The following is a 25787-nucleotide window of genomic DNA, read 5'->3' on the forward strand; positions in this document are numbered from 1 at the left end:
TGAAGAAGTAATCTATTGGCTTTACATCGACCTGCTGCTCCACCAAATCTGTCCCGTCACAATCCCAACTGAAGGCAGAGGTCGAACAGAAGTCAAACAGAGGTCAGAGGTCCAACAAAGATCTAACAAAGATCCAACAGAGATCCAACAGAGGTCCAACAGAGATTCAACAGAGATCCAACAGAGGTCCAACAAAGATCTAACAAAGATCCAACAGAGATCCAACAAAGATCTAAAAGAGATCCAACAGAGATCCAACAGAGGTCCAACAGAGATTCAACAGAGATCCAACAGAGGTCCAACAAAGATCTAACAAAGATCCAACAGAGATCCAACAAAGATCTAAAAGAGATCCAACAGAGATCCAACAGAGGTCCAACAGAGATTCAACAGAGATCCAACAGAGGTCCAACAAAGATCTAACAAAGATCCAACAGAGATCCAACAAAGATCTAAAAGAGATCCAACAGAGATCCAACAGAGGTCCAACAAAGATCTAACAAAGATCCAACAGAGATCCAACAAAGATCTAACAAAGATCCAACAGAGATCCAACAGAGATCCAACAGAGGTCCAACAAAGATCTAACAGAGATCCAACAGAGATCCAACAGAGGTCCAACAGAGATTCAACAGAGGTCAAACAGAGGTTCAACAGAGGTTCAACAGAGGCCCAACAGAGATCCACTTGATTCAACCCAACTATGAACGTGTTGTTTTCAGGCGTCCACTGGAGAAAAGATGACAGTGTTCTGAAAGTAATAAGATTGTTATGAATAATAAGGTAATAAGGGAAGGGGGCATGGCCTTGGACGTGTCTCTGAGGACTGGACGCCTGGACATTCCTGTGACATTTAAACCATTATGATGCATATATGATACATTAGATGACCTCCCTCTCCTTCGTGGTCTTGGGACGCTCCCCCTCTCCTTCTTCGTGTTGGGACACTTCCCCTCTCCTTCGTATTGTTGGACCCCCCCCAGACAGTGTGTTGTTGCAGCGTGTTGCCTCATGCAGCAGTAGACCTGCAGAAGGAGATCACAAGCAGCTGTAAATGCTATATATATATATATATACAGTATATATATATATATATATATATATATATATAGATACATACATACATACATATATATATACATACATACATATACACAAATATACTGTATATATATGTATATACACTCAACAAAAATATAAACGCAACACTTTTGTTTTTGCTCCCATTTTTCATGAGATGGACTTAAAGATCTAAAATTCATTCCAGATACACAATATTACCATTTCTCTCAAACATTGTTCACAAATCTGTCTAAATGTGTGATAGTGAGCACTTCTGCTTTGCTGAGATAATCCATCCCACCTCACAGGTGTGCCACATCAAGATGCTGATCTGACATCATGATTAGTGCACAGGTGTACCTTATACTGCCCACAATAAAAGGCCACTCTGAAATGTGCAGTTTTGTCTCACAGCAAAATGCCACAGATGCCACAAGCATTGAGGGAGCGTGCAATTGGCATGCTGACAGCAGGAATGTCAACCAGATCTGTTGCTCGTGCATTGAATGTTCATTTCTCCACCATAAGCCGTCTCCAAAGGCGTTTCAGAGAATATGGCAGTACATCCAACCGGCCTCACAACCGCAGACCACGTGTAACCACACCAGCCCAGGACCTCCACATCCAGCAGGTTCACCTCCAAGATCGTCTGAGACCAGCCACTCAGACAGCTGCTGAAACAATTGGTTTGCATAACCAAACAATTTCTGCACAAACTGTCAGAAACCGTCTCAGGGAAGCTCAACTGCATGCTCGTCGTCCTCATCGGGGTCTTGACCTGACTCCAGCTCGTCGCCGTCACAGACTTGAGTGGGCAAATGCTCACATTCGATGGCGTCTGGCACGTTGGAGAGGTGTTCTCTTCACGGATGAATCTCGGTTTTCATTGTTCAGGGCAGATGGCAGACAGCGTGTGTGGCGTCGTGTGGGTGAGCGCTTTGCTGATGTCAATGTTGTGGATCGAGTGGCCCATGGTGGTGGTGGGGTTATGGTATGGGCAGGCATCTGTTATGGACGAAGAACACAGGTGCATTTTATTGATGGCATTTTGAATGCACAGAGATACCGTGATGAGATCCTGAGGCCCATTGTTGTGCCATACATCCATGAACATCACCTCATGTTTCAGCAAGATAATGCACGGCCCCATGTTGCAAGGATCTGTACACAATTCTTGGAAGCTGAAAATGTCCCAGTTCTTGCATGGCCAGCATACTCACCGGACATGTCACCCATTGAGCATGTTTGGGATGTGCTTGACCGGCGTATACCACAGCGTGTACCAGTTCCCACTAATATCCAGCAACTTCGCACAGCCATTGAAGAGGAGTGGACCAACATTCCACAGGCCACAATTGACAATCTGATAAACTCTATGCGAAGAAGATGTGTTGCACTGCATGAGGCAAATGGTGGTCACACCAGATACTGACTGGTTCTGAGTCCCCAGACCCCCAATAAAGCAAAAAAATGCACATTTCAGGGTGGCCTTTTATTGTGGACAGTCTAAGGCACACCTGTGCACTAATCATGATGTCAGATCAGCATCTTGATGTGGCACACCTGTGAGGTGGGATGGATTATCTCAGCAAAGCAGAAGTGCTCACTATCACACATTTAGACAGATTTGTGAACAATGTTTGAGAGAAATGGTAATATTGTGTATCTGGAATGAATTTTAGATCTTTAAGTCCATCTCATGAAGAATGGGAGCAAAAACAAAAGTGTTGCGTTTATATTTTTGTTGAGTGTATATATATATACATATATACTGTATATATGTATATATATACATATATATTGTAATATTCAGGCTCTTCCAGCATGACGACATGAGGCGAGGAGTGTAACGCTGCTCCAACACCACCAACACGAACAGCAGAAGAAAAAGAAGAACTCACGTCCTTCACTTCAGCTGACGATGTCGGCCACTTCAGGTTTCATATTCATTAACTAATAACTAATATGTAGGTAACTAGTATTAACTAGTACTAATATGGAGGTAACTAGTATTAACTAGTACTAATATGCAGATGAGTAGAGCCAATATGCAGGTAACTAGTATTAACTAGTACTAATATGCAGATGAGTAGAGCCAATATGCAGGTAACTTGTATTAACTAGTACTAATATGGAGGTAACTAGTATTAACTAGTACTAATATGCAGATGAGTAGAGCCAATATGCAGGTAACTTGTATTAACTAGTACTAATATGAAGGTAACTAGTATTAAGTAGTACTAATATGCAGATGAGTAGAGCCAATATGCAGGTAACTCGTATTAACTAGTACTAATATGAAGGTAACTAGTATTAAGTAGTACTAATATGCAGATGAGTAGAGCCAATATGCAGGTAACTCGTATTAACTAGTACTAATATGCAGGTGAAAGACAAGTTGACTTCAGTCCTTTAGACGTGTCAACTCTGATCAGAGGTTGACATCTAGTGGATAGAAGCAGGTTCAGTCCTGGTTCAGTCCTGTCTCTGTCCTGGTTCAGTCCCGTCTCTGTCCTGCTTCAGTCTCATCTCTGTCCCGGTTCAGTCCTGTTTCAGTCCTGTCTCTGTCCTGGTTTAGTCCTGGCTAAGTCCTGGTTCAATCCTGACTCTCAGTCCCGTCTCTGTCCTGGTTCAGACCCACTAGATGTCGCCATTCCTCCCGTGATGACGATGCAGGTTCAAACACATAGGTGGCGGTAGTGCGCCTCAAAACGCTGGTCGGCACGGTTTGTCCATCTGCAGCTGCCGTAGTCACAGGACAACATGGCGTCCGATGGCGACAGCGACGAGGACTTCGTGACTTACGGGGTTCCTCTGGAGCCTCTGGAAGAAGGTAGAGTTCCCTTTAGGACCTCCACGAGCTGCCCGGTTACCCGTCAACACGCCGCGACCGGTTCACGTGGCGGGAAACGAGCCAAGGCGTCTCCGGCGGGCCCTTTATGATGCTAAGCTAACGAGCTAACAACAAGCTGTGAGTCGTTAGCCTAGCCCCGCGGTTTGTAGGGAAGCGAAGACAACGGGTGCAGTCGAATAGTCAAAAAATAAGGTCCTAACTCCTATTCCTTGACCTCTGGGGAAAACGTCACGGGGTTAAGGAAAGGCGATAGGAGAACTCAAAAGGATTTAGGAAAAGACGGCCGCGGTGCTCAGAGAATCCGACCGGACTTTCACTAAACTACGTCATTATAACGCGGCCGCTGATGATTGACAGCTGATGATCCGGCGATTGACGTGCGTCTGCACTGGAGAAACTACAATAATGGACTACAAAAAGCGCGTCGTCCACTTCTCCACATGTTGGTTTTATCAACAGCTGGGGTGCAGTCGAATAGTCAAAAAATAAGGTCCTAACTCCTATTCCTATCTCCTATTCCTTGACCTCTGGGGAAAACGTCACGGGGTCAAGGAAAGGCGATAGGAGAACTCAAAAGGACTTAGGAATAGTCGACCGCGGTGTTCAGAGAATCCGACCGGACTTTCACTAAGCTACGTCATTATATCGCGGCCGCTGATGATTGACAGCTGATGATCGGCACCGGCGATTGACGTGCGTCTGCGCTGGAGAAACTACAATAATGGACTACAAAAAGCGCATCTTCCACTTCTCCACATGTTGGTTTTATCAACAGCTGGTTCACTGACCGGCTTCAGGTCCAGCAGCTCCTCCTTTCTGTTTGACCGTTGTTTTATTTACTTTTCATTTGTGGTTTTAGTTTCGTTTTTGTCAAACATTTGTAACATGATTGAAATAAATAAAAAAAAAACATTAAATTATTATCACTGTCCACACATTTATCATCACTATTCCAATTACTCTGTCTGCATGAAAGTCATTGTTAAATATGCAAATGCACCTATCGTTTGTTTTCATGAACGGCCGAGGTGTGCGGCACTTTAAATGTTGCTCTCGCAAAGAATTGTGGGTCGGCGTAATCTCCTTTCCTATCGCATAGGAAGGTCCGTTGCATCCTATGCTAAAGGAGCTCTGAAAGGAAGCATTGGAGCTCCTTTCCTATGCATTTAGAGAATTCGAACAGCTCTTATCATGGCGGCCATTTGTTTACTTCCGGGTCACTTCTTCAGTTAGGAACCTTCCTAAGCAAAAAAGACTATTGGACTGCACCCCTGGTTCACTGACCGGCTTCAGGTCCAGCAGCTCCTCCTTCCTGTTTGACCGTTTGCTGTATTTACATTTCATTTGTGGTTTTAGTTTCGTTTTTGCGGTAGAAGATGGATGGATGGATGGATTTGTAACATGATTGAAATAAATAAAAAAATACCATTCATTATTATCACTGTCCACACACATTTATCATCACTATTCCAATGACTATATGTCTGCATGAAAGTAATTGTTAAAGGAGTCATAACCTGGTTTTATACGTATCCAGCCCCCCTTGGATCGCTTTGGATCAATTCGTAAAACTTATTAGAAAAAAAAAAAAAAAATTTAATCAAACATTGAGCTTGTTCTGACCCTTTTTCGTACCGCGATTTTATCACGCGAGATTACGCGCAAGGTTTTGACTGGTCCGGATGTGCATTGTATAATATGTAATGAGGCGCGCGTTGATTCGCCGCAGGAAGGACAGAGCCGGGGGGGCTTGCCTGCATGCAGACTCCAAAACATAAACAGCCCCCTGTCATGGCGCACACACTAAATGACGAACCTTACGGAATTCAGGCATTTATGTACGAACCAGAGTCGGAACCCGAACCGGAGAGTGAAGAGCCAGAGACGGTTGAAGAGACACGTTTACAGCAGGACGTCAGGTAGCGGACGGGGGGGGGGGGGTTGGGTGGTGAAAGAGGGGTGGGCTTATGCAAGTAGCCGCCACGGTGACGTCACCGAAGGCGCAGAATCAAAATCTCGTGCTTTAGGAATGCACACCCTTGTGTGCTATTCCTGTTCGGAAAAAGAGCAGAAGTGAAAAAACGGCGCCACTTTCAAACTCCAGCCTTTCAGGCAAGTTTCAACTGAGGTCAAACACAGATATGCATGTTTTAACAAGAGAAATTGCGATTTCCTGGTGATGACTCCTTTAAATATGTAAATGCACATATCGTTTGTTTTCATGAACGGCCGAGGTGTGCGGCACTTTAAATGTTGCTCTCGCAAAGAATTGTGGGTCGGCGTAATGTCCTTTCCTTTCGTATAGGAAGGTCAGAGACTATTCGACTGCACCCAACGGCTGTGGTCGAATAGTCTATTTTGCTTAGGAAGGTTCCTAACTGAAGAAGTGACCCGGAAGTAAACAAGTGGCCGCCATGATAAGAGCCGTTAGAATTCTCTAAATGCATAGGAAAGGAGCTCCAATGCTTCCTTTCAGATCTCCTTGAGGATACAACGGACCTTCCTATGCGAAAGGAAAGGAGATTACACCGACCCACAATTCTTTGCTTGAGAGCAACATTTAAAGTGCTGCACACCTCGGCCGTTCATGAAAACAAACGATATGCTTATTTGCATATTTAACAATTGCTTTCATGCAGACATATAGCAATTGGAATTGTGTTGATAAATGTGTGTGGACAGTGATAATAATTGAATGGTATTTTGTATTTATTTAAATCATGTTACAAACTTGACAAAAACCATAAAATGTAAATACAGCAAACGGTCAAACAGGAAGACGGAGCTGCTGGAACTGAACCAGCTGCTGGACCAGAACCAGAACCAGCTGCTGGACCTGAACCAGAACCAGCTGCTGGACCTGAACCAGCTGGGTCTTAACATGGGGGGACCCTGGATGTTAATGGGGAACCTGGACGTTAACGGGGAACCTGGATGTTGACTGGGAACCTAGACGCTAACGGGGAACCCGGGTGTTAACGGGGGAACCTAGGCACTAACGAGGAACCTAGGCACTAACGAGGAACCTAGGCGCTAAGGGGAACCCGGGTGTTAACGGGGGAACCTGGATGTTAACGGGGGAACCTAGGCGCTAACGGGGAACCCAGGTGTTTATGGGGGAACGAATGCGCTAAGGGGAACCCGGATGTTAACTGTGTGTGTGTGTGTGTGTGTGTGTGTGTGTGTGTGTGTGTGTGTGTGTGTGTGTGTGTGTGTGTGTGTGTGTGTGTGTGTGTGTGTGTGTGTGTGTGTGTGTGTGTGTGTACGTACACAGATGAGCCCCGGAAGAAGCCCGTCCCGCTCCACGAGCAGACGGTGAAGGATGAGAAGGGCCGGTACCAGCGGTTCCACGGGGCGTTCACGGGCGGCTTCTCAGCCGGATACTTCAACACTGTGGGCACCAAAGAAGGTCAGTGCTGCTGCATCGGTCCTGGACCAGCATTAAAGGTCACATATTATACTGTTTTCATCAATTTCACACAGCTGTCAGAGGTCCAACATCACTGTATTCGATATGCATTGCCCCAAACCCATCTGTGGTCATGAATTTCAGCTAAAAGTTGCTCAAATGAGCTCTACTGAGAACATGCTGCTTTTGTGTCTGTACCTTTAAATGCTAATGAGCTCCGGCTGTCATCCCCTACTCGGAGAGAGACAGGGCGGCTTGCGCTTAGGGTTGCACGGTATACCGGTACTAATTTGCCCTGAGGCATTTAAAACGGTACTATATTGCATTTGGACGGGACCGGTACTTGCAGCGCCACCGGCAGCGGCCGCAACAGCTCGGCGAACTCGCCACGTGACGTCACTGCTTTGTAACTACAGCTGAGAGGACGAGGAGCGAGCCGCAGCTTGGGGAGATGAAAGGAAAAAGCAAGCAAGCCGGAGGAAACAGCTAGCAAGTTAGCGAGCAGCGTGGACTGGAGCAACAAACGGAGCTGGATGAAAGCTTGGAGAGAGCGAGAGAGCGCGAGCGAGAGGAGCACGGAAAGGAGAATGGCTGCTGCAACCGTCACCACGCCGCAACTTGCGGACAAACCAGCGCCGCAAAGTGCGATATGGCAGTACTTTAGCTTAAAACAAATGTGCAAGGCGAGGCAGTTAACGCCGATGCACCACTGTCTAAACGGTGTTTAAAACATGCATGGCTAACGGCGGAAACACCTCCGACTTCGCCAAACACTTAAAGGACAAGCACCCAGACCTGCACACTGAACTCAGGGAACGACAGGTCATTTACTCAGGAAAAAAAGCCACATTCAGTGCTAAAAGCAAGCACCACCCCCCTTCAGTCTTATCAAAAGTAGCTCTGGAAGAAAAAAAATAGAGCTGGTTAATTTATATTATTATATTTTATATTATATTATTGTATTTATATTTTAACATTTTCAAAATTGTGTGCATTAGAAAAGCTTGTCTTTGTGGTATTTTATTTTATTTGCTGATTAATATGTTATTGTTCTAAGATTTTCTATTAAAATAAAGTCAGTAATGACATTTTTTGCATTCACTTTTTATTTGTAAAAGTATCGAAAAGTATCAAAGCACCGAAACACATGTTGGTACCGTTACCAAAATGTTGGTATCGTGACAACACTACTTGCGCTACGACAGCATGCAGCAATGTTTACGTGGATCTATCGCTATGGCTCGCCTATGTGGCTCAGGTGAAGTTTCTGGGGCCCGTATTGTGGGGACAGATCCTTTTACTAGGGTCAGTGTCGAGGCAAAGCCAGCTTAGTACTGACCCTCGTTACTGAAGCAGTCCGATGTGAAGTGGTTAGCACACACATAGAAGCTAACGCGGACCGTAGCCGTAAAAATGAAACGCAAGAGACCAGACCCGGACCGTCGTGCACAGCGCTCTGTCGGATACACGCCCCCGGGTTCCGTCCGACCGGAGGCAGCAGAAGACGCACCAGAGCGCGTGAGACAGTGAGACAGACGGAGGATTGTCTCCAGCTTCACCTGCACAGGGATTTATTCACGGAGCACCAGACGGATCACCCAGTGCCATGACTGGGAAGTTGGGCTGCACTCTCCGTGCACGCTGTGGGTCCGTGCGCGCTGTCTGCCCGTGCTCTCCGTGCGTGCAGCTAATGGGTCTGTCGGTCGCCCGCGCTGTCTGTCCGTGATGTTGGTCCACACTCTCCATGCTTGCTGTGGGTCTGCGCGGGTCTGTACGTGCTGTGGGTCCATGCTTGCTGTCGGTCCATGTAGGTCCGCGCTGCTGTCGGCCTGGGCTGTCAGTCCTGCTGTCGGTCTGTCCGTGCTCTCCGTCAGCGCTCTCCGTGGGTCTCTCTGGTTGGCGCTGTCTGTCCGCGCTGCGTTGCGAAACGCCCCCCTTTCGGATCTCCTATCATCGTGCAGAGGAGTTCGGGCTTATGCAAATGACTCCTTTTGTTACGTAAAGAAAGGAGCTAAATCTGAACAGCCTGTAAAAGCACCGTTTTACCAGAGGGTGGACTGCAGAGACCATGCAGGAATTGCTTGTTTTCCTCATTGGCAGGCTCAGGGAGTTTATAGGTGTAGAGACCAGAGAAAACCTGTTTTTCATAATATGGCCCCTTTAATGACCAACATCCTGGTCTGAGACTGTTGTTGTTGTTATTGTTGTCCTTAGGCTGGGCCCCGTCAACCTTTCTGTCGTCACGGCAACAGAAAGCTGAGAAACATCATGCCAGACCAGAAGATTTCATGGACGAGGAGGTAGTGATTTGTTTCATATCATTGATCAGGCTACACTAACGTTATGAATAATAATATTAGACTGCAAGTAAAGTCACATTTATTAGTATATTATATGCTATCACTATATGTCCTGGGTCCTGTAGTGATCACTAATGATCACTATGGGTCGTGGTGATCACTAGTGATCACTATGAGTCCTATAGTGATCACTATGACTCCTTTAGTAATCACCATGCAGTGTTTCCCCTACCATTGTACAGGCCTGCAGCCAGGCCAAAAAAAAAAAAATCAATATGCCAAAAATAAGCCAATAAGTCATTTACATTAGGAGCGCCTCCGTGCAGTAGTGTAGACTTGCTCCGCAAGACGCGCAGCCACAACAATCCTCGCCGCTTGCTCACGCTACGTTCTTCTTCGTCTAATTTACGCGCTTGGTGTTGTTCTGATGCCGTTCCGCCTCGTTGAACCACCACAATGTCACTTTCTACTTTGAAAACACGGAAAGTTGACACTGTATTTTGATAAGCTGTTGCACCCTTCAGACTTGTGGTGTGAGCGGAACCGGACCGGTACAGGACCGGTACATTTATAATAAAAATGCTGCTGTGTGTCTCCGTCCAAAATCCGCTGCGCTCGCGCTGCCTGCTCGCACAGATCCGCTCATGCTCACATGCGCTGATGCAGGTAGAGTGTTTACCAGAAATATATGCAGGGACGGCGCTCCTTCGAAACACATCAAGCCATGCGTGTGTAGTATTAGGACGTGATGACCTACACAACCGGCTAACGGGCCAAAGCCCATTTGGACTGAGTAGTGTGAATGCAAAGCGGCGGGGGGACCGCGCGGATCGCGCCCTTAGGCAGCCTATGTTAATAAAATAAGGTTTGTTTTTTGATAAGCTGTGGAACTCCTGAGTTAACCTATTTCTACCTGAATTTCTATGAACTATTAAGTTGTTGAGTAAACCTATAACTTATATTTTACTTGATAAAATAAGACAATATATGCACTCATATGTTGTAGTGTTTTACAGTATCTGTAGCTATTAATGTGATACTCATGATTTTCCAGCCATATTTTTCCGGCCCCTCAATTGGGATCATTTCCTTCAACCAGCACCTTAATAAGTCACTCTCTCCTTGTGATCTTGAATACACTGGTTGAACAAAAATGTTGAATGCAAATATAATAATTGTAGAATTGCAGACTGCTTGCTGTGCCACCTGACTTAATCCAACTGCACCAATACACCATCCCACGCGTCTCGTCCGTTTCGGTGGGTACCACCAGGGAAAAGGATCCTTCCTGTACATGAGAATTAAGGGCGTTTTCACACTGCACCTTCCTGTTGATGGACCTCATTGACTTTGCATGGGCTTGCGTCACGTTATGCCCAAATGAATTGTGGGTCCGCTCCGCTGCATCGCTTGCGTCGCTCATGTGATTTTTTCACAAAGTTGAGAAAAGTTCAACTATTCAGGCGCCGACGGATCCGTCAGCCAATCAGATCGCGTCATGCATATAAACTACTTTGACGCTGGCCAATATAATCGCCATATTGGTACAACCGGGGAAAGCACACGTAAAAAGCTGATGTAAACAAAACACGGAGGAAAGGTTAATCCTTGGGAACAGGCCGGTTCTTTATGATCAGTTCATATATATATATATATATATATATATATATATATAATGTATACACGGTCTGAATTACTAAATTACTAAAACACGTAGCAGCGCTCTTCTGGCTAGAATGGGATCCATTTTGAACGAAAGGTAATAAAGAAGCCTGAAGTAGCCTGAATTAGCCGGCTAGCGGGAAGCGATTTCAATGGCTGCTGGCTGCGTCCGAAAAGGCATCAAAGGTGCAGTCTGAACAGGTATTGAGTGGGCACGGAGAGGAATGGCTATTCACAGAGAGGAGGGACTATTCACAGACTGGTCCGAGAGAGCGTGAGTCAGAACAAAAGCAGGGGGAGGGGCTGATGCCACTATGGGTCCTGTAGTGATAGTGATCACTATCACTGTGGGTCCTGTAGTTATTACACTATCACTATGGGTCCTGTAGTGATCACTATCACTGTGTGTCCTGTAGTTATTACACTATCACTATGGGTCCTGTAGTGATCACTGTGTGTCCTGTAGTTATTACACTATCACTGTGTGTCCTGTAGTTATTACACTATCACTGTGTGTCCTGTAGTTATTACACTATCACTATGGGTCCTGTAGTGATCACTGTGTGTCCTGTAGTTATTACACTATCACTGTGTGTCCTGTAGTTATTACACTATCACTATGGGTCCTGTAGTTATTACACTATCACTATGGGTCCTGTAGTGATCACTATCACTGTGTGTCCTGTAGTTATTACACTATCACTGTGTGTCCTGTAGTTATTACACTATCACTATGGGTCCTGTAGTGATTACTATCACTATGGGTCCTATAGTGATCACTATCACTATGGGTCCTGTAGTTATTACACTATCACTATGGGTCCTGTAGTTATTACACTATCACTATGGGTCCTGTAGTGATCACTATCACTGTGTGTCCTGTAGTTATTACACTATCACTATGGGTCCTGTAGTGATTACTATCACTGTGTGTCCTGTAGTTATTACACTATCACTGTGTGTCCTGTAGTTATTACACTATTACTGTGTGTCCTGTAGTTATTACACTATCACTATGGGTCCTGTAGTTATTACACTATCACTGTGTGTCCTGTAGGTATTACACTATCACTATGGGTCCTGTAGTGATTACTATCACTATGGGTCCTATAGTGATCACTATCACTATGGGTCCTGTAGTGATCACTGTGTGTCCTGTAGTGATCACACTATCACTAGTGGTCCTGACTGATGTTGTTGTGCCTCAGGACTTCGGTGAACATGGCATCGCTCCCAAAGAGATCAGCACCAGTCAGGAGTTCACTTCCTGTCGCAGAGACGCCACCAGAGAGAAGGCGAGAGCCGTCAACGCTCAGGCAGCGCTGATCCCTGGAGACACTCTGCTGGAGGAGCTGATCGCCCCCGCCAGGTAACTGTCAGGTAACTGTCAGGTAACTGTCAGGTGACTGTCAGGTGACTTCCAGCTGACTGTGTTTGTTTCCTCCGTCAGGTCATCCATTGGGGTGGAGCTGCTGAGGAGGATGGGCTGGAGGGAGGGGCAGGGTGTCGGGCCTCGGCTCAAGAGAAAAGCTCGCCGTCAGCAGACAGGTACAGCTGAGTTTACACCTGAGTTTACAGCCGATTACCTGGATGCTTCAAAAAAACAAAAACAAATATATATATATATATATATTCCTGATCAGACTCTCTTCTTCCTCTCCTGACAGATGGAGGAAGCCGAGTGCACGGCTGTATGCTGCCCCCTGCTGGATCAGAGGACTCGGAGGTGGGTGGGACAGCTGATGGACAGATTCAGAATCCGATCATCGTGACCACTTATGATAAATCACACTAAGAATCTATGATCCAGTGTGACTGGAGTCCTTTGAGTCCCACACCATGTTCCTCCTGGACCACCTCATCAAACTATAAATAAAATATAGCATCAAAGCTGCTTCATGGGAACATGAATGTTGAATGTCACTTCCTGTCTCTGTCCACCAGGGCGGCGATGATGATGATGAAGGCGAGTTTGCTCCAGAGAACGTAACCTTTGCCCCGAAGGATGTGACACCAGTGGACTTCAACCCCAGGCTGGGAGTTCAGGGTCTGGGGTACCGTGGTCTGGACCCGGGCCTAGCGCTGCTGGGCCGCAGAGAACCAGAACACGTAGACCTGTTCAAGCCGCAGTCCGAGACCAGGAGCCGTCTCTTTGGAGACTCGCAGAGGGGCTCCAGGAGAGGAGGCGTGGCCGGCCAGGTGGGCTTAACGTCGAGATCCGGTTTCAGATCAGGTTCTTAATCAGGTTCTTGATCAGGTTCTAGTTCAGCTTCTTAATCAGGTTCTTGATCAGATTTTAGATCAGGTTCTAGATCCGGTTCTTAATCAGGTTCTAGTAGGAGGACAAAAACTCTTCAGGTCCAATTCTGTGGCTGGTTCAAATGAGGTTTAATCACTGGCAGTGGAGAAAAGAAATTCACAGTGTATCTATGAAGATCCAGTCTGTCGAATGGCTTGGCCGAGTTGGATTTATACAGAACATTCGAGAGAACAAAAGGGAAGGTGTCATGAGTGGATTTGCATTGAATCAACACATGTCTCTCTGCAGAGGAAGAGACATCTGTTGATATCTACAAGGTGTGACCGTTCTCAGGAGAGCTAGACGATGTCACTACAGGGGTCACTCATCGGGCCTTGATCAATGTATGAAAGACAAATGTTACGGCGACAGTTCAGGAAGAGGGAAAGATCAAAGAGTCTTTTCATCAAGACTGCAAGGGTTAAATTCAATAGAAACAGCTCAGCAGGACATTTGATGTTCCCGAGAGAAAGGAACATTATAAAAAAACAAATAAGAAATGTAAGGTAACACATTTTCTTCTACAAGGGACACCAAAACTCTGAACACTGCTGGTGACCTTTGACCTGCAGGCTTTCGGCGTGGGAGCCCTGGAGGACGACGACGATGAAGAGGTCTACCACCGAGACTCCATGTCCAGGTACGACACGGTGCTGGGGGGGGAGGAGCCTGGAGATGGTCTGTACGGGTGGACGGCCCCCCAGCAGTACATCAGGAAGAGAGGTAAGGTCGCCAGGCATCAGGACCACACTGGTGCTACACCTGGACTGTCCTGGGGCCTCATTTATAAAACTGTGCGTAGGACCTTCACTAAAAGTGTACGTACACCCAAAAGCCAAAGTTAAAAAATCGGATTAATAAAACCGTCCGTACGCAAACTGTAAGCAATGTTCCTTACAGGTGTGTGTACCTGAATCCGCCTCTTATCCCGCCCTGTACACGCCCATTTCTACCCCAACAGCCAATGCAAAGCACCTCATGACCGCTGATCCATATATTAATGAGCCGGCATGCAATTGTTCTCGGTGAATCACAGCGACAGAAAAGAGCAAGAAAACTTCTCGGATAATGAGATGGAGACACTTGTTGGGGAGGTGGAGGCCCGGAAACCATTTTATTAAGTGGCAACAGCAACAACCAAGAAAACAAAGCACTGCAAGGGGTAACATTGCTGCTGCAGTCAACGTCAGTGGGACAGAGCAACATGAGTGGACCAACATGGAGCAACATGAGTGGACCAACATGGAGCAACATGCTCTACAATATACAACGTTGCAGATGAGCTTGGGCAGACGAAAGAAGTAATGCAACAAGTTGCTACATGAATTGCAGATCCAGGTCTTGCTACCTAACCAACGCTTCATGGCTGTATTTCTGTGTGCTGATGATCATGCACAGTAAAGCCCTGATTATGCTTCCGCGTAGTGATCACGCAACGGCCACGCAACGGCCACGCAGTTGCTTGGAGACCGTGATGGTTCTGCGTTGGGTTTACGTGTCAAAATGCAATTCAATGCCACACCGGTAAAGGGCGCTATGTTTTTTGTAAAGACTCACCGACCGACCGAGACTCTTGGCGTATATCGTCGTTAGCCTCGTTATAGCCTATTTGTTTACCTTCCGGCTTTAAACATCCACTATTTTTCAGAACTTGGTGTTTTATTTCTTTGTGCAAAAGCGACAAGGTGCAAACAATAAAACGAGGTGAAAACAATAAAAGTAGCCTATTAAAAGTTTAAATGGCGGTGTTTGAGTGGAAACCGGATAGCGGTCTTGAAAGCGGATGTAGTTAGCGGACCAATCACAGCCAATGCCGCTGTGTTGGTGTTGCGTCGCCTCGACGCACGTCTAGGATTTTTGGGAGGTGCACGTCAGGCCCTTGCGTTGGACGTAAGGGGGGTCCGCAAGCCCCCTTGCGTTGTGTCGACGCGGAAGCATAACTTGGGCTTAACTCAGGATGATGTAATTGCCCGCTGTGTCCTGCAGTGATCTCATGGAGGGTTTGTTGGATCCTGGATTCCGTCAGACGGCCGTCTCCTCCTCCTGCAGCGACACAGCGCTGATCCAATATTTACAAATCATTTGGCTTTTCAAAGAAGGTGTTTGTGAAACAAGGATCCCTCCGTACAAAGAACCCTGCTGGAGTTCATGATGACGGGGTCCAACGGATGATATGGAGGGAATTAAAGTGTCGAGTCATCAGAACTAGAATAGTTCTCTTCTGTGGCTGGTTCAAATGAGGTTTAATCACTGACAGTGGAGAAAAGAAATTCACAGTGTATCCATGAAGATCCAGTCTCCCGAATGGCCTGGCCGAGGTGGATTTATACAGAACATTCGAGAGAACAAAAGGGAAGGTGTCATGAGTGGATTTGCATTGAATCAACACATGTCTCTCTGCAGAGGAAGAGACTGTGGATGTCTACAAGGTGTGACTGTTCTCGGGACAGCTAGACGATGTCACTACAGGGGTCACCCATTGGGCCCTGATCAATGTATGCGAGACAAATGTTACGGAGACAGTTCAGGAAGAGTGAAAGATCAAAGAGTCTTTTCATCAAGACGGCAAGGGTTAAACACAATAAAAACAGCTCAGCAGGTCATTTGATGTTCCGAGAGAAAGGAATATTAAATGAGATACAAATAAGAATTGTAAGGTAACACATTTTCTTCTACACGTCCTACAATCTGACTTCAGGTCAGCACAGATCCCCTCCAGTCTCCAGAATGTAGGCGTGGTTCCGAGTTTGCTTCCAGCTACGCACACTTTCCCCTCAAGTTGGCTTTTAGAGATCACATGCTGCCTGGAAAGTCGCGTCGGCACGTTTCCAGGCCCGTTTGGTACGCAGGCTTTAGAAATGGGGCCCTGGTCTGTCCTGGACTGTTTAGGGTCTTGATGGGAGAGGAGGTTACCTCAGAGGGAGGGAGGCCACAGGGGGGATGTGGTGCTGGAGCAGGTCTGTCAGGTGGGAAGGGGGCCCTGGTTCGGAATGAGGAGGGGAAGTTGGAAGTGGATCAGGGAGCCGGTGGAGATTCTGGAAGACTGGGGGGTGACGTGGTCCTGGTGACCAGGTTAGTTAGGCTCATGGCCCCCCGTGGTTCTGGGGTAATCCGGGTGCTGGGAGTCCTGTAAATCATTGTTAAATATTTAAATTTGACACTTTTGTTTTAATGTTCACAGACAAAAGCAAAGACGCATCGTACCTCGGCAAAATCCTGGAGGGGTTCACGTTGGCCCAGAACCCACTGGGGGACCAGACGGTGAGCAGATCTGAGGTCTAGTGTGTCTCCGTTTGGGGCCTGAGACCAACCCCGTCACTCATGTGGTTTCCCTCCGTCCGTAGATCTTCCCTCCGCCCGATCTTCCCCGAGACTACCGCCCGGTCCACCGCTTCCATCCGGAGGTCCACGTGGCAGGTCTCTCTGGGGTCAGTCCTGCACTGGCCGAGGCCCTGAGGGTCTCCAGGGGCCACATGGACAAAGAGGAGCCCCAACAAGGAGGACGCCACCAGCTGGACTCAGGCCAGAGGAGGACGCTGCTGGGAGAAGACGCCCTGCAGGGTAGGAGAGGAACTACATCCTGGTGGACTAAGTGGCGATTCAGGGACCCGTTTTGGATCCTTTTAGCGAGGTTCAGGTCTATGTCCCATTGAGGATAACAGACTCTTTGTGTTCCTCTCTTCATGTATGGTCCTTTCTTTAAAAAAAAAAAAATATGTACAGTGGGTATGGAAAGTATTCAGACCCCTTTAAATGTTTCACTCTTTGTTTCATTGCAGCCATTTGCTAAAATCAAAAAAGTAAAAATTTTTTCTCATTAATGTACACTCAGCACCCCATCTTGACAGAAAAAAACAGAAATGTAGACATTTTTGCAAATTTATTAAAAAAGAAAAACTGAACTATCACATGGTCATAAGTATTCAGACCCTTTGCTGTGACACTCATATTTAACTCACATGCTGTCCATTTCTTCTGATCCTCCTTGAGATGGTTCTGCTCCTTCATTGGAGTCCAGCTGTGTTTAATTAAACTGATTGGACTTGATTAGGAAAGGCACACACCTGTCTATATAAGACCTTAAAACTCACAGTGCATGTCAGAGCAAATGAGAATCATGAGGTCAAAGGAACTGCCCAAGGAGCTCAGAGACAGAATTGTGGCAAGGCACAGATCTGGCCAAGGTTACAAAAGAATTTCTGCAGCACTCAAGGTTCCTAAGAGCACAGTGGCCTCCATAATCATTAAATGGAAGAAGTTTGGGACGACCACAACTCTTCCTAGACCTGGCCGTCCAGCCAAACTGAGCAATCGTGGGAGAAGAGCCTTGGTGAGAGAGGTAAAGAAGAACCCAAAGATCACTGTGGCTGAGCTCCAGAGATGCAGTAGGGAGATGGGAGAAAGTTCCACAAAGTCAACTATCACTGCAGCCCTCCACCAGTCGGGGCTTTATGGCAGAGTGGCCCGACGGAAGCCTCTCCTCAGTGCAAGACATATGAAAGCCTGCATAGAGTTTGATATAAAACACATGAAGGACTCCCAGACTATGAGAAATAAGATTCTCTGGTCTGATGAGACCAAGATTGAACTTTTTGGCGTTAATTCTAAGCGGTATGTGTGGAGAAAACCAGGCACTGCTCATCACCTGCCCAATACAATCCCAACAGTGAAACATGGTGGTGGCAGCATCATGCTATGGGGGTGTTTTTCAGCTGCAGGGACAGGACGACTGGTTGCAATTGAAGGAAAGATGAATGCGGCCAAGTACAGAGAGATCCTGGAAGAAAACCTCTTCCAGAGTGCTCAGGGCCTCAGACTGGGCCGAAGGTTCACCTTCCAACAAGACAATGACCCTAAGCACACAGCTAAAATAACAAAGGAGTGGATTTAGAACAACTCTGTGACCATTCTTGACTGGCCCAGCCAGAGCCCTGACCTAAACCCAATTGAGCATCTCTGGAGAGAACTGAAAATGGCTGTCCACCAACGTTCACCATCCAACCTGACAGAACTGGAGAGGATCTGCAAGTAAGAATGGCAGAGGAACCCGAAATCCAGGTGTGAAAAACTTGTTGCATCATTCCCAAGAAGACTCATGGCTGTACTAGCTCAAAAGGGGGCTTCTACTAATTAAAGGGTCTGAATACTTATGACCATGTGATATTTCAGTTTTTCTTTTTTAATAAATTTGCAAAAATTTCTACATTTCTGTTTTTTTCTGTCAATATGGGGTGCTGAGTGTTCATTAATGAGAAATAAAATTAACTTTTTTTATTTAAGCAAATGGCTGCAATGAAACAAAGAGTGAAACATTTAAAGGGGTCTGAATACTTTCCGTACCCACTGTATGTAATATGCATTATATGTAAAAAATATCTATTTGTTCTATGTAGTTTCTGATTTCCCTGACCTCCAGCCTGCCCCCCCTCTGGGACTCTAAAGGATTTTCTAATCCTGAATCCCGATCAGGTCCCAGTTCAGTTTTGGACCTGCTGAAGCCTGAAGACAGAGAGCGACTGCTCAACATCCGCACCTCCTCCAACGTGCCCCCCACTAAAACCACCACCCAGACCTCCCATGATGCCTTGCGTTCGGCGGCGGAGCCCCCAGCGGCCTCCCGCGGCCTTCAGCAGCAGCAGGAGGCTCTGACGGCCTGGAGGGGGGTCCAGACCTCCTCACAGACCTTCAGACCGTTTGAGAAGAACCCCAGCAAACAGGCGCGCTACGAACTGTACCTGGATCGCCTGAAACAGGGGGACAAAGGTATGTGGCTCGCTCCTACATGTCCCAGCATGCACTGCAGCAGACATATGTTCAACAGTCTTAAGTCCAACCTGGTCTGTGTGTCTCAGGGGGTCTGGAGCAGAGTCTGGACCCGGGGATGACGGAGTGGGAGCGCAGCAGGGAGAGGGACGAGTTTGTCCGAGCCTCCATCCTGTACAGACCCACCTCCTCCTCGCTGTCCTCCCGTTTCACCAGAGCCAAGGACCAGGACCAGGAGGACAGCGTGGAGGTCTGCCGGGACCAGGAGGTAGGAGGCTGCTGTGGACCATGAACAGCTGGTCTCTGTGGGGATGGGAGGATGTGTTAGTTGTTGTGATATTATATTTACTATGAGTGATGAGGCAGCAGCTGATCTGAGGTCAGCCTTGAGGATCAGGGTCTGGAGGATCAGGGTCTAAAGAGGACACATTCTTCCTTTCACTCTTATTTCCGGTTCCTACTAGAACATTTGTTTTTACACACCTCCACTTTGTAACACATAGTCTCCTGATGACATCACTGTGACATCATCACTTTGTGTGGAGGTCAGAAGGCCACGAGCAAACTGACTTTTAATGTGTAGAATCCAACTTTAATCCTGAGAGGCGACAGGAGGTCCTCTCTCAGCCGAGTGGTTGAGTCTCGTTGTAAGTCTGTGATTGGTCATTTGGTTGCCAGGGCGACGTGGATGACAAAGAGGCCGCCGTCAACATGAAGATGTTCGGAAAACTGACCAGAGAAACGCTGGAGTGGCATCCTGATAAACTGCTGTGTAAGAGGTTCAACGTCCCCGAACCGTACCCTGGGTAAACACACACACACAGAAATGCAGAGAAACACACACACACACAAACAAACACAAGCTACCGTAAATTCTCTAATATAGGCCCGGGCCTTAATTTACTCAAGTGCATCGCGGCCTAGGCCTTTATTGGAAGGAGGCCAGAATTAGAGACAGGCCTCTATTTCTATTTGAGCAAAACGGACTACCAGTAGAATGAATAAAAAAACAGATTTTGTGTCGCGGCTCGTTTGGAAACTTTCTCTTATTTTACGACAATAGTGTTTCTGAATGTATGTGTTTCTGAAAACATTTTATGCGAGAAATAAGCTATGCAGTTGCTGAATCTGTCTTTATTTTAGATCAACAACGGTCAGTTTAAAAGATTTTCTCAACACTCGCCGTGAGGCGAATGCTTTGCAGGGCTTCTTATATACCGTAAATCCTCTAATATAGCTTCAGCCAAAATCTCCGCGACGCAAAGGCATTGCACGGCTGACAATGAATGGGAAGCGTGGAAATAACGCTGCCTGTGGACACTTGCCTCGGCCTCCATTAGAGACCGGCTGTTATTTACCTCTGCCGACAGCGAGACCGGCCAATGTTAGAGACCGGCCGGTGATAGAATACAGGCCAGTATTAGAAGATTTACGGTATGTCCTTTTCTATAATCTTTTGTTCTTGTGGTGAAGTCTGGTATGAGGAGGTTGAGGTTCTCCTCCTGAATGGATGCTCCTCCTGATGCTCCTCCTGAATGGATGCTCCTCCTGATGCTCCGCCTGAATGAATGCTCCTCCTGAATGAATGCTCCTCCTGAATGAATGCTCCCCCTGATGCTCCTCCTGAATGAATGCTCCTCTTGATGCTCCTCCTGAATGGATGCTCCTCCTGATGCTCCTCCAGGTCTGGGTTGGTCGGCCTGCCTCGAGTGAAGAGAGACAAGTTCTCAGTGTTCAACTTCCTGACGGTGACGGAGAGCAGAGAGACAGGTAGGAGCAGAGAGACAGCTCACACTTCCTGCTGCTGTTTTTATGATTGGTATTGTTATTGTTACTGCTGACACACCTCCTCCTCCTTCTCCCCCTCCTCATCCTCCACCTCCTCCTCTGTCTCCTCCCCCTCCTCATCCTCCACCTTCTCCTCCCCCTCCTCATCCTCCTCTACCTTCTCCTCTACCTCCTCCTTCTCCCCCTCCTCATCCTCCACCTCCTCCTTCTCCGCCCCCTCCTCATCCTCCACCTTCTCCTCCCCCTCCTCATCCTCCACCTCCTTCTCACCCTCCTCCACCTCCTCCTTCTCCTCCCCTGCACCTCCTCCTTTTCCTCCCTGCTCCTTCTTCTCAGCGCTTCCAAATCCTGCAGAGACCAGTAAGAAGTCCAGGTGGGACATAAGCGACCAGAAGAAGAAGGAGAAGGAGGAGAAGGATCCTCTGAGTGAGCTGCTCTTCACTGCACGAAACCAAACTGCCTCACCTGTCTCACCCCCCTCCAGCAACACCAAGCAGCAAAGTGCAGGCGACATAAAGGTAACATGACCAAACGGACTGGAGGGTCCATCCTCTGGAGACCAGGAACCAGATCAGAGACCAGAGATCAGGAACCAGATCAGAGATTAGAGACCAGAGATCAGAGACCAGAGATCAGGAACCAGATCAGAGATCAGGAACCAGATCAGAGACCAGAACCAGAGATCAGGAACCAGATCAGAGACCAGAACCAGAGATCAGGAACCAGATCAGAGATCAGAACCAGATCAGAGATCAGGAACCAGATCAGGGACCGGAGATCAGGAACCAGATCAGAGACCAGAGATCAGGAAACAGATCAGAGATCAGGAACCAGATCAGAGACCAGAACCAGACTAGAGATCAGGAACCAGATCAGAGATATCGGAGATCAGGAACCAGATCAGAGATCAGAGACCAGAGACCAGAGATCAGGAACCAGATCAGAAATCAGAGACCAGAGATCAGGAACCAGATCAGAGACCAGAACCAGAGATCAGGAACCAGATCAGAGACCAGAACCAGATCAGAGATCAGGAACCAGATCAGAGATATCGGAGATCAGGAACCAGATCAGAGACCAGAGATCAGGAACCAGATCAGAGACCAGAACCAGACTAGAGATCAGGAACCAGATCAGAGATATCGTTGATCGGCGATCAGGAACCAGATCAGAGACCAGAGATCAGGAACCAGATCAGAGACCAGAACCAGATCAGAACATGTTATGTTGTCTTGGTGTCCCAGCAGAGCTCAGGCAAGATGGAGGAAGAGGAGGAGGAGGAGGAGGAGGAGAGCAGGCCTCCCATGGATCTATTCAAGGCCATCTTTGCAGGCTCCTCCTCTTCATCGGAGGGAGAGAGCGACGAGGAGGAGGAGGACACAAAGGAGGAGGTCGAGCAACAGCCACTGAACCTCTTCAGCATCACCTCCTCCAGCATCTCCTCCTCCAGCATCACCTCCTCCTCCAGTCAGCAGAAAGGTAAAACCAGTCTGAAACACGCCATCTGATTCCAGAGGTTGAAGGTCAAAGGTCATATGAAGATGTGAATAGAAGAAGTTGAATTCTAGGTACGAGGAGGATGGGAAGAGGAGGGGGTGGAAGAGGGGAGGAGGAGAGGATGAGGAGGAGTTGATTTCTAGCTATGAGGAGGATGGAAAGAGGAGGAGGGGTGGAAGAGGGGAGGAGGAGGAGGATGAGGAGGAGTTGATTTTTAGCTATGAGGAGGATGGAAAGAGGAGGAGGGGTGGAAGAGGGGAGGAGGATGAGGAGGAGTTGATTTCTAGCTACGAGGAGGATGGCAAGAGGAGGAGGGGTGGAAAAGGGGAGGAGGAGAGGATGAGGAGTTGATTTCTAGCTATGAGGAGGATGGAAAGAGGAGGAGGGGTGGAAGAGGGGAGGAGGAGAGGATGAGGAGGAGTTGATTTTTAGCTACGAGGAGGATGGGAAGAGGAGGAGGGGTGGAAAAGGGGAGGAGGAGAGGATGAGGAGGAGTTGATTTCTAGCTATGAGGAGGATGGAAAGGAGGAGGGGTGGAAGAGGGGAGGAGGAGAGGATGAGGAGTTGATTTCTAGCTATGAGGAGGATGGAAAGGAGGAGGGGTGGAAGAGGGGAGGAGGAGAGGATGAGGAGGAGTTGATTTTTAGCTACGAGGAGGATGGGAAGAGGAGGGGGTGGAAGAGGGGAGGAGGAGAGGATGAGGAGGAGTTGATTTCTAGCTACGAGGAGGATGGGAAGAGGAGGAGGGGTGGAAAAGGGGAGGAGGAGAGGATGAGGAGGAGTTGATTTCTAGCTACGAGGAGGATGGTAAGAGGAGGGGGTGGAGCAGGAGGAGCAGTTGATAAAATACTCCTTACTAACTTATCAGGCTCGTTGGAGATGAGCCAGGCACAATGCATGCTGGGTAGTTTTGTGGGCAACGAGGAGGCGCGTACACGATCGGCTTGGCTAGGCTTGGCTAGGCTTATCACACCGACGAGAGCTGCATGTGTCTGAGGGGGAGGGCTCTCTATAAAGAGAATATTTATGTCACAATTCATTTTGGAATTATCTTGGACAGTTTAACCATTCCAATGTTTATTGAAGTGAGATGTCACTGGAACAGTTACATTACAGTGTAGAGAATAAACACAACAGTTGTAATTCTTCCAAAAGTAGTTAAGATATAAAGGTAAAAAAACATACACATTCATTCACATTCTTTTCACATAAGTGATACTTATGTATCAACCAAACCAAACAGGATATGTTAATGAAATAACAAACAATTATAAGCAATGAAACATAAATATATATCCGTAAAGCCAACATTGGGAAATAAATAATATTCCACGTAGAGGTTTTTATTATATTTCTATTATCATTCTATGTTTGTATTCGTGGATGCCTATGAACAAGACCTCACATCATATAAAAAGGCCTACACCACAATGTACAGAAGTTTACATCAAGCGACCAAAATAAAAATAAAAAACACATTTGTCCACAAGGTGGCCGCCGAGTGCGGACCTGAACACACGTCACTGAACTTTTAACCAATAGGGAACAATTCCGCTGTGAAGGAGGTGTTGGATAGCCGGTTGCAGCCGGCGAAAACCGCGCTGCCTAGCGCTACACGGAACGCCTCCTTAAAACTTGCTCCCGCGATGTTGTGGGTCATGTGATATGGTCGCGACACTGTGACGTCTTTGCAGTCGGCTGACAAGTCGGACACAAATTCTGATGTTTTCAACCCAGAATTCATCACGTTAGGTAGCCAGCTGCAGCGCGCGAGGCAACGTGAACACGGTTATGGTCTCACAAGAGCAAGGCGGTGCAGTCGCTCTCAACCGACTGCAAGCCCCGGAGCATGATGGGAAATGCCTGGCTGTCGCCTCATCTAACAGCTGATTGGCTCTTAGTTTAGACAACAAACAGCACGTTTAGTTGTGCAATAAAAGTTAAATCTGTTAACAAACGTATCTCATGTGGTTGATCATATTAATAATAATCATAATAACGACAATAAAAGAGGCTATTTATATAGACCTTATCAAAACGAGCAATTACCCTTCAGTGTGCTTTAAGAGGCAGATATTTAAAAAAAAACGCCAAAACAGCAGGTACACTACTACACCGTAGTGTTTATATTCATACATTACTTCTATTTAGTGGCATTCGTTTATACTTTATATGTTTATACTAATTTGACTCTGTCCTGACTCTTATGAAGTAACTGCACAACGTCCTGAGTAGAGGTGTATCGATTGTCAGTCCTATAGATTCTACTAAATAGATCTGCTAAAATAAATAAATAGAATGAATCGTTTTGGCGGGCTGCAGGGTGGTGTAGTGGGTAGCACTCTCGTGTCACAGCAAGAGGGTCCTGGGTTCGATTCCCGGGTCGGCCTGGGTTCCTTCTGTGTGGAGTTTGCATGTTCTCCCCGTGTAAGCGTGGGTTCTCTCCGGGTTCTCCGGCTTCCTTCCACAGTCCAAAGACATGCAAGATGGGGATAGGTTCATTGGTGACTCTAAGGGCCTGTCCACACGAAAACGTTTTCAGTGCGTAAACGCAGAAGTCTTGTGCGTTTCGCCCTTCCGTCCATCCGGATCCGGCGTTTCCGCGGCGTGAAAACGCACTTTTTTGAAACCAGCTCTCAGGGTGGAAAAGAAAAAAACGCCCCCCCCCTCCGTTTCGTGATCGTTTTCGTGTAGGCGGCGAAAACGAAAACGCTGACGTCATCGCCCCGCTCCTCGACCCTCGAGCCTGACTTCTTCCCCCGCGACGTCTCGTAACAACAACAATAACGGCGGCCTCCGTGCTCGTAGCAGATATTCTGCTCGTCTGTACGACGGCGTATCAGGGCCACTGTATGAAAAAAAAACGGAGCCGAGAGAGGGGGGCGATATTCCGGGAAAAAGCTACTTTATGACGATGCTAACAAACAACCGCTAGCTAACTTCCCATGAATGTAGGCATTTATTTGTCTAACTAATCCTTCCCAACGTGTGACAACGCCTCGTCAAGGTCCTTAGGGTGACGGCTGTTGATACTTACTGTTGGTTTTATTTATACGGGCCAAATTGTCATCTTATGGGTGTTTATTGATCGGGTAGTCGGGCGGAGATTAGCCGTAACTCTCACGTGTTGCCACAGCAACGGCAAACATCCGG

At 47.2% G+C, this 25787-nt stretch overlaps 1 protein-coding gene across 5 annotated transcripts in view; it reads left to right on the plus strand.

Annotated features, from left to right (window-relative positions):
* The first annotated feature begins 3785 nt into the window (after nucleotides 1–3785).
* The window catches only part of gpatch1 (G patch domain containing 1), a 29342-nt gene continuing 7340 nt past the window's right edge, over nucleotides 3786–25787 (plus strand). For 2 of the 5 annotated variants that reach the window (XM_084016352.1, XM_084016354.1), the window contains exons 1-16: nucleotides 3786–3895; nucleotides 7191–7325; nucleotides 9540–9625; nucleotides 12496–12656; nucleotides 12738–12835; nucleotides 12955–13013; nucleotides 13232–13486; nucleotides 14159–14309; nucleotides 16768–16847; nucleotides 16931–17147; nucleotides 19056–19349; nucleotides 19439–19617; nucleotides 20028–20155; nucleotides 21034–21119; nucleotides 21474–21655; nucleotides 22382–22616. In XM_084016352.1, the coding sequence (XP_083872478.1) occupies nucleotides 3826–3895; nucleotides 7191–7325; nucleotides 9540–9625; nucleotides 12496–12656; nucleotides 12738–12835; nucleotides 12955–13013; nucleotides 13232–13486; nucleotides 14159–14309; nucleotides 16768–16847; nucleotides 16931–17147; nucleotides 19056–19349; nucleotides 19439–19617; nucleotides 20028–20155; nucleotides 21034–21119; nucleotides 21474–21655; nucleotides 22382–22616 (2416 nt within the window). In that variant the 5' untranslated portion in view covers nucleotides 3786–3825. Of the gene's footprint in view, nucleotides 3896–4014; nucleotides 4034–7190; nucleotides 7326–9539; nucleotides 9626–12495; nucleotides 12657–12737; nucleotides 12836–12954; nucleotides 13014–13231; nucleotides 13487–14158; nucleotides 14310–16767; nucleotides 16848–16930; nucleotides 17148–19055; nucleotides 19350–19438; nucleotides 19618–20027; nucleotides 20156–21033; nucleotides 21120–21473; nucleotides 21656–22381; nucleotides 22617–25787 lie in introns of those variants that run through there. The other 3 variants (XM_084016353.1, XM_084016355.1, XM_084016356.1) reach the window with 3 other exon arrangements.

This window comes from Eutrigla gurnardus (assembly GCF_963514095.1).
Source record: "Eutrigla gurnardus genome assembly, chromosome: 1".
NCBI classification, from domain to species: domain Eukaryota; kingdom Metazoa; phylum Chordata; class Actinopteri; order Perciformes; family Triglidae; genus Eutrigla; species Eutrigla gurnardus.